The sequence below is a fragment of the Lactuca sativa genome, chromosome 4, assembly GCF_002870075.4.
Source record: "Lactuca sativa cultivar Salinas chromosome 4, Lsat_Salinas_v11, whole genome shotgun sequence".
In the NCBI taxonomy this organism is placed as follows: domain Eukaryota; kingdom Viridiplantae; phylum Streptophyta; class Magnoliopsida; order Asterales; family Asteraceae; genus Lactuca; species Lactuca sativa.
The window spans coordinates 84056111-84066104 of NC_056626.2; the positions used below are offsets into that span (position 1 = coordinate 84056111).

The 9994-nt window shown below is 39.6% G+C and overlaps 1 protein-coding gene across 1 annotated transcript; it reads right to left on the reverse strand.

The window, feature by feature from the left end:
- Positions 1-6781: 6781 nt before the first annotated feature.
- Positions 6782-9488, reverse strand: LOC111917378 (L-type lectin-domain containing receptor kinase VII.1). Its single transcript, XM_023913074.3, has 2 exons — positions 7172-9488; positions 6782-7016 (listed from the first exon to the last, which is right to left on the reverse strand). The coding sequence occupies exons 1-2, from the start codon at positions 9212-9214 to the stop codon at positions 6969-6971; spliced, it is 2091 nt and encodes a 696-aa protein (XP_023768842.1). The 5' UTR covers positions 9215-9488; the 3' UTR covers positions 6782-6968.
- Between the last annotated feature and the right edge of the window lie 506 nt (positions 9489-9994).

Genomic DNA, 9994 nt, shown 5'->3' on the forward strand with positions numbered 1-9994 from the left:
GCATTTGGAGCATTTGGATCGTGTTCATGAAGCATTTGTAGCACTTGGACCTCAATGGAACACTTGGGGTTATTGGAGCATGTGACAAAGGAATGGATCTTCTAAGAGAGAAATGGATCATCAAACATAGGAAATGATCAAGTGCCAAAGGAACGGATCGTGTACAAGGGGGTTTGGAGCACTTGGAAGGAGTTTGGAGCACTTGGAAGAGGTTTGGAGCACTTGGAAGGGATATGGAGAAACAAGGGATCCTTGTTGCGCCACATGATGAAGAGATGGGTCAAGAGGGGTGCTTTTGCGCCATCTTGTTTTCCTCTTTCACCATCTTGTTTTCTTGTTGAGCCATGCATGTGCTTGTTGCTCATGGTGATGTTGTTGATCCGAGATTGATGCTGTGCGCCATACTTGATGCTCTTGTGCCATTTAGATCCCTGTTGCGCCAACTAGGGTTGTTGTTGCGCCATGAAGAAGCAATTGCGCCATCATGGACCATCTTGGTATATAATGCGCCATATTGATTCCTTTGTAGTTCCATGTTGATCCAAGTATGCCTAGAAGATGATAATGCTCAAGAATGTTCCAGAAGATGCTGCATGGAAAATTATGATTCGTTGACACCCTTCATGGGCCTATGGTCCAATGGGCTTGGTCCATTAGGGTTTTAGGTCTGATCCCTCAAGTATAAATAGGGATGCATGCTAGGTCATTCTGGGGGAATGCCTTAGAGACTGCCGCCCATATCCTTAACCGAGTCCCCACTAAGAAGGTTGCCAAAACACCTCATGAGATGTGGACAGGGAAAGCTCCCTCGTTAGCACATATCAAGGTTTGGGGTTGTGAAGTTTTCGTAAGACGAGAAACTCACAACAAGCTCGAACCTCGTAGTGAGCGATGTATTTTCATCGGCTACCCACAAAATTCCTTTGGATATCTTTTCTATAGACCGAGTGACAATGTTGTCTTCGTTGCAAGGAGAGGGGTTTTCCGATAGCGAGAACTCATAAGCCAAGAGGACAGTGGGAGGCAAATCGATCTTGAAGAGATTCAAGAATCGAGCGATGAAGGAACCTCTAACGCTGGCACTCAACCTGAGGAGGAAACTCCGATTGAACCAATTGACGAGTCCTTACCTCTTAGACGTTCCGAAAGAGTTAGAGTTCAACCCTAGTTTTATGGATTTCATATTACTACCGAAGGGGACACGTATATTAGTGATGGTACACTAATAAATCTAGATGAACCTAATAGCTATAAGGAAGCCATGGCAGACCCAGAGTCTACAAAATGGAAAGAGGAAATGGACAACGAGATTTAGTCCATGTATGACAACTAAGTTTGGAATTTGGTTGACAATGTGCTCGGACATAAGACGGTTGGATGCAAATGGATCTTCAAGAAGAAGACCAACGTGGATGGGAATGTGCACACATATAAGGCACGATTGGTGGCGAAGGGCTTTACTCAAACTCCCGGAGTTGACTATGATGAGACCTTCTCGCCATTTGCTAAAATAAAGTCTATTAGGGTGATGCTAGCCATTGATGCATTTCATGATTATGAGATATGGTAGATGGATGTCAAGACCGCTTTCCTTAATGGGAAGTTGGCTGAGGATGTTTACATGGCTCAGCTAGAGGGTTTTGTCGATCCAAAGCATCCCAATAGAGTGTGCAAGCTTGAGAAGTCCATTTATGGACTTAAGCAAGCATCTCGCAGATGGAATCTTTGCTTCGATGAGAAAGTCAAAGAGTTTGGATTTGTACGAAGTGAAGATGAATCATGTGTATATGTCAAGGCTAGTGGGAGTATAGTTAGCTTCCTCGTTTTGTATGTCGATGACATACTACTCATAGGAAACGACATCCCGACTCTGCAGGAGGTTAAGTCCTGGCTCGGGAAGTGCTTCGCTATGAAGGACCTCGGAGAGACTTCCTATATTCTGGGAATAAGGATAGTGAGAGAATGAAGTAAGAGACTAATAGGACTTAGTCAGAATAATTACTTGGATAAGGTACTAAAACGTTTTAGTATGGAAAACTCGAAGAAGAGAGAACTACCGATACAGAGTAAAGCCAAATTGAGTAAGACTCAAAGTCCGAGTACAGAAGCCGAGATAGCTGAGATGAGCCGAGTATCCTACGCTTCCGCAGTTGGCTTAATCATGTATGCTATGACTTGTACTCGCCCTGATGTGGCCTTTGCTTTGAGCATGGTCAGTAGATATCAAGGGAATCCTGACAGAGCTTATTGGATTGCGGTCAAAAATATACTTAAGTACCTTCAGAGGACCAAGGAATGGTTTTTAGTCCTCGGAGGGAGTGATGACTTAAAGGTGCGAGGGTATAGTGACGCAAGATTCTAGACCGACAGGGACAACTACTGTTCGCAGTCGGGCTGGGTCTTTACCTTTAATGGAGGAGCAGTGACTTGGAAAAGTTCCAAGCAAGAGACCGTAGCTGATTCAACGTGCGAATCAGAGTACATTGCAGCGAGCAAAGCGTAAAAGGAGGCGATGTGGTTGAAGAACTTCATTGGTGACCTTGGAGTTGTGCCTGCCATAAAGGAGCCTATGGAAATTTTCTGTGATAATGAAGGAGCGGTTGCCTTGACCAAGGAACCGAGGGATCATGGTAGATCTCGGCATATCAACAGAAAATATCACTTTATTACATCGAGTAGAAGAAGGACACCTCGTAGTAAAGAGGGTATCGTCAAAGGATAACCCAGCAGATCTGCTTACGAAGGGACTGAGTAGGGTTAAGCATTTGATGATTAAATAAAGGAGTATTATTTATAAGTAAAGCTACTATCTTATGTTAATTGTTTAACTATTGTTTCACTTTGCATGTTTTGACTTCCTGAATAATTGAGTTATTAAGAATAATCGAATTATTCGAATGGTCCACAATCGTTCATATGTTGGAAGTAGGTATGAATGAAGATTGTCATGAATTGGTGTGTAGATTGTCTAAAAGGTATTAGACATAGCAAAGGTTTGTTGCAACGTTCATGAGTGCTTATGAACAAGTTTTGAGCATTGGAATAAACCCGCGCTTGCTGGAATCACTTTATGGAACGTAACGCAAGTGATCGCAAGACGATAATATCATATGGTCTTAAAACCAAGATATATGGTTTATTGTTTATTAATTGGTTGTACATTGACAATGCGAAACCGCATCAGTAAATTGATGTTATAAAACGCATTGTTGTGTATAGTTGATTAGTAAATAGTAAATGCATATAAGTCGAAGTTTATCTGTTACTTTTATCCTAAGAGGGTAAAAGCGATATCAGGGTCCCTCGATGATTTGATTTGACTTATGTGCCGGGCCCGGTCAGGACTGAATTGATGTGTTCAATTAAGTTCTATGTCAAATGAATCTGAGATCGAGAAACCAACTGCTGGACAATAAGTTCCATGAGATTGTCCACACAATATCTAAACAAAGGACTATACGATCCCTTATCTAAAGGACAGGATACTGATAAGGTCAGAGTTTGACAGCGTCTTTGAGAGCTACGATTGCTAATCGGATTGTGTTTGCATATATAGTTACTAGACTTATCCAAGTGGGAGACTGTTGGATTAGTGTCTAAGGTTGTAACCATATTTGGTAAGTACTTGACCCGGTTGTGCATGGTCCTTTTGGGTTGCCTTCACCATAGCAACTTGACAGGATGATTTGTAAAGAGAGAAGAGATATTATTGTTAATATATTATGAGAGTAATATATTAAAGGAATAATAATATTATTTGATTGATATAAGTCATATATTAATTGAGAATTAAATTGGTGACTTAAAGAGGTTAATTGAATAAAGGGGCATAAACTGTCAAATGTGTGATAGTTGTGTTTTGGACTATGTATCCTTATGGATATTAGGGTGGACAGATTTTAGGGTTAGGATACCTTAAAATCATCCAAACCTCATATATAGGAGGATCTTTGGATTGCTTAGGGCCTAAGTTATTCAATTAGGGTTAAGGGTGTAACCCTAGTATCTCATAGTATAAATAGACCCCTTGGGTGAGGGAAATCGGCCATACTCTTGCAAGGAAGAACCCTAGAGCCGATTTCTCATCTCATCTCTCTTTCAAGATCATCCTCTTGCTAGTTGGTGTCTGTAAGCCATTAGAGGAGTGACAATTGTGACTCCAAGCTCCAAGAACAAGAAGTCTGAAGCAAGCAACTCAAGGTATTCTTCTAGATCCAATTTCATATGATAAGATTCAATTGTTTTCACTAGATCTAGAATTGTAAGCCTTGGATACAATGCATGTTCAATTAGAGAAACCTAGATCCAAGCATTAGGGTTTGCATGTGCACATAGGAAAGTTATTATGGCTCAAACCCATCAAAAAGAACCCAGTTGAGTGTGGAAAGGTTTTAGGGAGTCCCGGGGAGTGACCCAACGTTTTGGACTAAGCCATTGTTCTGGAAATTCATGGGACTCGGCGAGTGCATGAGCAGACTCGGCGAGTCCAAGGCAATCTTCTTAAGGATGAAGATGAACTCGACGAGCTGTTCATACAACTCGGCGAGTCAAGGACAGGACCTGTGTATCAGTTGAAGTTGAACTCGACGAGTTGTTCATAAAACTCGGCGAGTCGGATGAAGATTCAGTTGATGTTCAATTAGAAGGAAAACTCGTCGAGTCATTGCCCTCGACGAGTAGAGACGGGTATAAGGACAAATGGAAGGATAGGGACTCGGCGAGTTGGCGAACCAACTCGGCGAGTCAGGTCAACTGGAAGTTGACTTTGACTTTGACTTTGAATTGGTCAGGAGTAAAATGGTCATTTTACCCTAAGAACAGTTAGCAGTGTATGACTAAGTGTTTTGTGGGAATTATAGCCGGCGGATTTCCGGAGCAGCAGCGGCAGCAATCAGAGGATTCCCGCACAGATCATCAGCTACTACGAGGTGAGTTACCTTCCAGTATCGGTGGGTCTACGGCCACAATGCCGACCCACCAGTAGGAGTTGTATGTTAGATGATTGTCTTTGTGATATCATCTAGGTTTGCTACTACCTGATATGTTATATACTGGCATGATATGTTATATATGATAGTAGTAGAGTTCGGTTGTTAGGACCAAAGGGTAGGTCAGGCGCCCCAGATATGTCTGACAGTATGTGATTATATGTTTATATGTTGGCATGATATGTTATATGTGATAACGGTAGTAGGAGGGGAATAGTCCCCAAGTTCGGTTGTTAGGACCGAAGGGTAGTTCGGACACCCCAAATATGTCTGATAGTATGTTTATGTTATGATATATGTGATAGTAGCAGTAGGGGGTGGAATAGTCCCCGAGGGTCGGTTGTTAGGACCGACGGGTAGGTCAGCACCCCAGAATGGCTTGACACGAGTAGGTCGGCACCCCAGAATGGCCGCACGGGTAGGTCGGCACCCCAGAATTGTACGGCAGTATGTATGCTATGTGATTGTATGGTATGTGGTACAATGGGGTAACTCACTAAGCTTCGTGTTTACAGTTTACAGTTTTGGTTTCAGGTACCTCTTCAGCGAAAGGGAAGGAGCTGGCGCGGTAGCGACACATCACACACACATTGTTTTCCACACTATGAGTTATTCTGAGATTTGTACTCTGACATTATTATGTTTTTACAATTCGGTTTTCAGACAAGAGACATGTTTTTATGAAATGATATGATCGGTTGATATTTTGTTACAAATGTTTTGCAAAACCCTTAATCAGAAAATGAAATTTTTGAACATGAAAATTGGGTCGTTACAAATAAATACCTCTTGGTAGTTACGTTCCACCATCGCAAACAGTCATTAGGTTCCGATTGTGTCATTGCTACGACTTCTTTGGTACTTCAGCTCGATCCCAAAAATGTTTCACAAACCCTAGATCAGTTTCGTTTACAGTTGAAGAATGAAGACGAGTGAAGTTCGATAGCTGAAGACGATAGGTTTTTAGCATCGTTCGTATATCATTTATTGACGTGGAATATCTGACGTAGCATCGGATTAGCCAAAATTTAAATATTAATTGACACATATAAAATGTCAATTAGGAAACCGTCTAAAAACAGGGAAAATTGCTAAATTAACAGGTCATATACTCATATACGAGTTTAGTGGTCTAATGTACCAAAAAAAACTTAATGACCAACTTAACTAAATGTCAAAACTTTAATGTGCTACAATGTATTTTTCCTAATAAAAATAACATAATACTTTTTATTTGATCCCTAACAAACTTATTTTTTTAATGGATTTGTACCGGACATAAAATACAAATAACTCACTAAATAATAAAAAAAATCATTTTTTTTTTCATTTTAATGCTATAAATGTGTATATGTTTGTGGTTGTGTGTGATTGTATGTGCTGTGTGTGTTTATCTGTTTTTGTTTTCATCTTTTTTGTTTCATGCTATAAATGTGTATATGTTTGTGGTTGTGTGTGATTGTATGTGCATGTGTGCGTTTTGGATGTGATTGTTTGTGGGTTTGTAAGAATTTGTGACTTTGTTGTATGTATATGTATGTGTGTCAAATATAAAAATAAATTGTTATTTCTGATTTTGCGACACACTCTCTCTCTCTCTCTTTACTAAAAATACTTATTTAAACTCCTCGCAACAGACCGACTTAAAAGTAAAAACTTAAAACCTTCGTTTTGAACAATCAACTTCTAATCATATAACATAAAACGGTGTTTTGACATCTTATTCATTTCTTTTTAACTTTATTAAGTCGAATAAAACTGAATCATACAATTTTACAATTTAGATTATAGTGTATCAAGAAAAGTCAAGAGTAGACCTATTCTTCCTATCTTAATATATATTTTCAAGAATAACTACATACACATTACTTAAAGTATACGACAATGTATTGTATCTATACGATTCTATTTTACACTGATAAAATGAATAAAAAAACATTGAATAAATATTCAAGAAAAAAAAAAAAAAAAAAAAAACCTTCAATCAATATCATCCCTTCCCCTTTCAAATTTCAATTTCTCCTGTCCCTGAAATCCAGTCAAAACCCATATCACAAAATCAACAAAATCTTCAAAATCAAAAACTAAAATATTCTACGATCTATACTCAAACTCATCTATCATCTACCATCTACAATATCTGTTAACGAAAGCGACATTGAAGAAGAAATCCCAGCTCTAACCTCCCCAAATGTCGGATGCGAATACGACCCTGATCCTGAACTCAACGTCTGAGCATATTTCGTCCACAAATCCTTTGATTTCATCTTCTCCAACAAGTAAACCTCCATTTCTTCACCTTCACCTTCAGATTCATCTCCTTCCTTCCTCCTCTCCCCTTCTAACACCTTCACAATCTGTCTCATCGTCGGTCGCATTTTCGCATCGGGATGTGCGCACAATAGCCCCAAATGCAGCACCATTTCGACTTCCTCAACGTCAATTTCAATTTCCCCACCCTGACCTTTTAACTTCTCATCCATGGCGGAAATTAGCTTGCCCTGTTCCATCAATTGGGATACCCAATTCACTAAAGCAATTGTTCCTTCAGTTATCGGTCGTTTCCCGGTTATTACTTCGAGAATTAGGATTCCGAAACTGAAAACGTCGGTTTGCGTGGAGGCGCGGCCGGTTTTGATTACCTCCGGCGCTAGGTATCCGGCGGTTCCGACCACCCGAGTGGTGGTCGCCACTTGTCCGTGTTGGTGCATCCGGGCTAACCCGAAATCGCCTAATTTTGCGTTCATTTCTTTGTCGAGTAACACATTGCTTGACTTTATGTCTCGATGTAAAACCTTCGATTCCCATCCTTCGTGTAAATACAAAACCCCATTTGCGACATCTTTCAAGATTCTCATTCTGTCGTTGAAATTCAAGATCTTGGTGTCATCTTTCCGATCGAATAACACTTTGTCTAGACTTCCGTTTTCCATGTAATCGTAAACTAAGATTAAGCTGCCTTTTTCTTTCTTGCACCAGCCTCTTAATCCGACGAGATTCCGGTGTTTTAGTCTGCCGAGACTTGAGACCTCCGCCAAGAACTCTCTGACGCCGTCGTTGTTGTCATGGGCGATCCTTTTCACGGCGATTTCAGTGCCTCCGATGACCCCTTTGTAGACCTTCCCGTTTCCACCGATTCCGATCACATTTTCATCGGAAAAACTTTTTGTTGCTACATCGATTTCTTGAAAAGGGATTCTGTGAGGCCAGTATTCTAGTTCCCAATCCTCCATATCTGCTTTCTCTTTTGCTATCCTTCTCTTTCTCTTGATCCAAATAAAACCAAGAAAACTAGAAGCGATGAGAAGGACGAGTATACCCAATGTTAAACCAACGATGAACCCTGTTGATCGATAAATAGGCTTACCAGGAAGCACAAATGAGGGGAGTCCTTCGGTAATCAGATCATCACTCAATGAGAAATTCGAATTGCTAAAGCTCCAACTCAAGATCTTGTGGCTTTGAATCAATTGCCCGGTGGCAGCAGTAAATCCCACATACATTTCATCTTCAAAAACATCGGATAAATTCAGCGGGACACATATCAAACACCTGGTGGGTTTCTTGATCCCGACAGGAGCCATAGTCACATTAATCATAAAATCTTTGTAATCAATCCACACTTGATAGTTTCGGCCATTGTTGAGCTGTAATCTTCTAAAAATCCCATCTTGATCTTCATAATACCCAGCATCCGTTGAATTAACGGATGTTAAAGAATTGACATCGATACCTACATGGTTTTCATTAATATCTTCAAACTCTTGGTTTCTAAACACATCAAATTCAACACCAAACACATGATTGCTTGAATTCCCATCAACACCTCTACTAAACAGACCAAGATTCTGAGCTGCGGCTGTGTTTTGAATCCCGGTGACTGGGGTGAACAGAAATACTAAGCCGTGGCCTGGAAGAACGTTTGTGGTGGGTGCCATGGCGAAGATGAAGGAGGTGGAGAAAGGGAGGAGTGACGACGAATTCTTTGTGGGGATCTTCTCTGGGTACAAAGCGCGTCCAATTTGACCAGGAGTGGAGTTTGTGAGGGTGAGGATGTTGGATTGGATGGTGGCGTTGCCATAAAGTGAGATGGAGGAGGAACTGAAGGAGTTGATGATGAAATCAACGGCGGCGGAAGGTGTGAGCTGGAGGTAGAAGATGAAGAGTAGGAGGAGATAATGAAAAGAAAGGTATTTGTTGTTCATGGCAGGGAGATTAAGGAACATAAGTGGTGTAAAACATGGAACAATAAATGGGGAGAGATGGTTGAGAAGAAGGTATGAGGTGAGTTGTGGTTGACAATTTGTAAACTTATTATTAGTCTTTGCTCCTTTTCACATTACCCTGGTGGCTACCAGCGATGACTTTGTACGGAAATGCACATTGTCCCTATCCAAAATTTCACACATAAAAAAAGGAGATTTTTGTTGGAAAATGCATTTACAAGGATGTAGGTACTTTTAAATTTATTTACCAATTTATTTCTTTTAAATAATTAAAATAAAAAAGAAAACTCTTCAATGTTCCTCACTCTTCTTGAATATCGTCGAGTTTTGTTGGAGAATATGGTGTTTTAAAAAAATATTTAGCATACTCAATGTTTTAAAACTTGGGTTTTTAGTTGATCCGGTGTGATGACCGGTTTACGGGTCAACCAGTTGAACCACCGGGTCAACCCGATTTATGGTCTTCTTTCTTATTTTCATATATTTTTACTTTCCTGCATAATCCATTGACATATAAAACTAATAATTTAATGTCTACAAAGTTTAAACATTGAAAAACATATTAAAACATATCAAAACATGTTATAGATCAATTTCATTAATAAATTTACATTTTAATTTCAAAATTCCCAAAATTAAAGATAATTCATTTCTTTTATTTATTTGAATTATTTGTTTAAATTTAAAAGATAAAAAAACATTTTCATTATAATAATTCATTATTTTTTCTTATTTTCTTATAAATTCAAAGTTCTTAAATATTTTGACATTTATATTGAA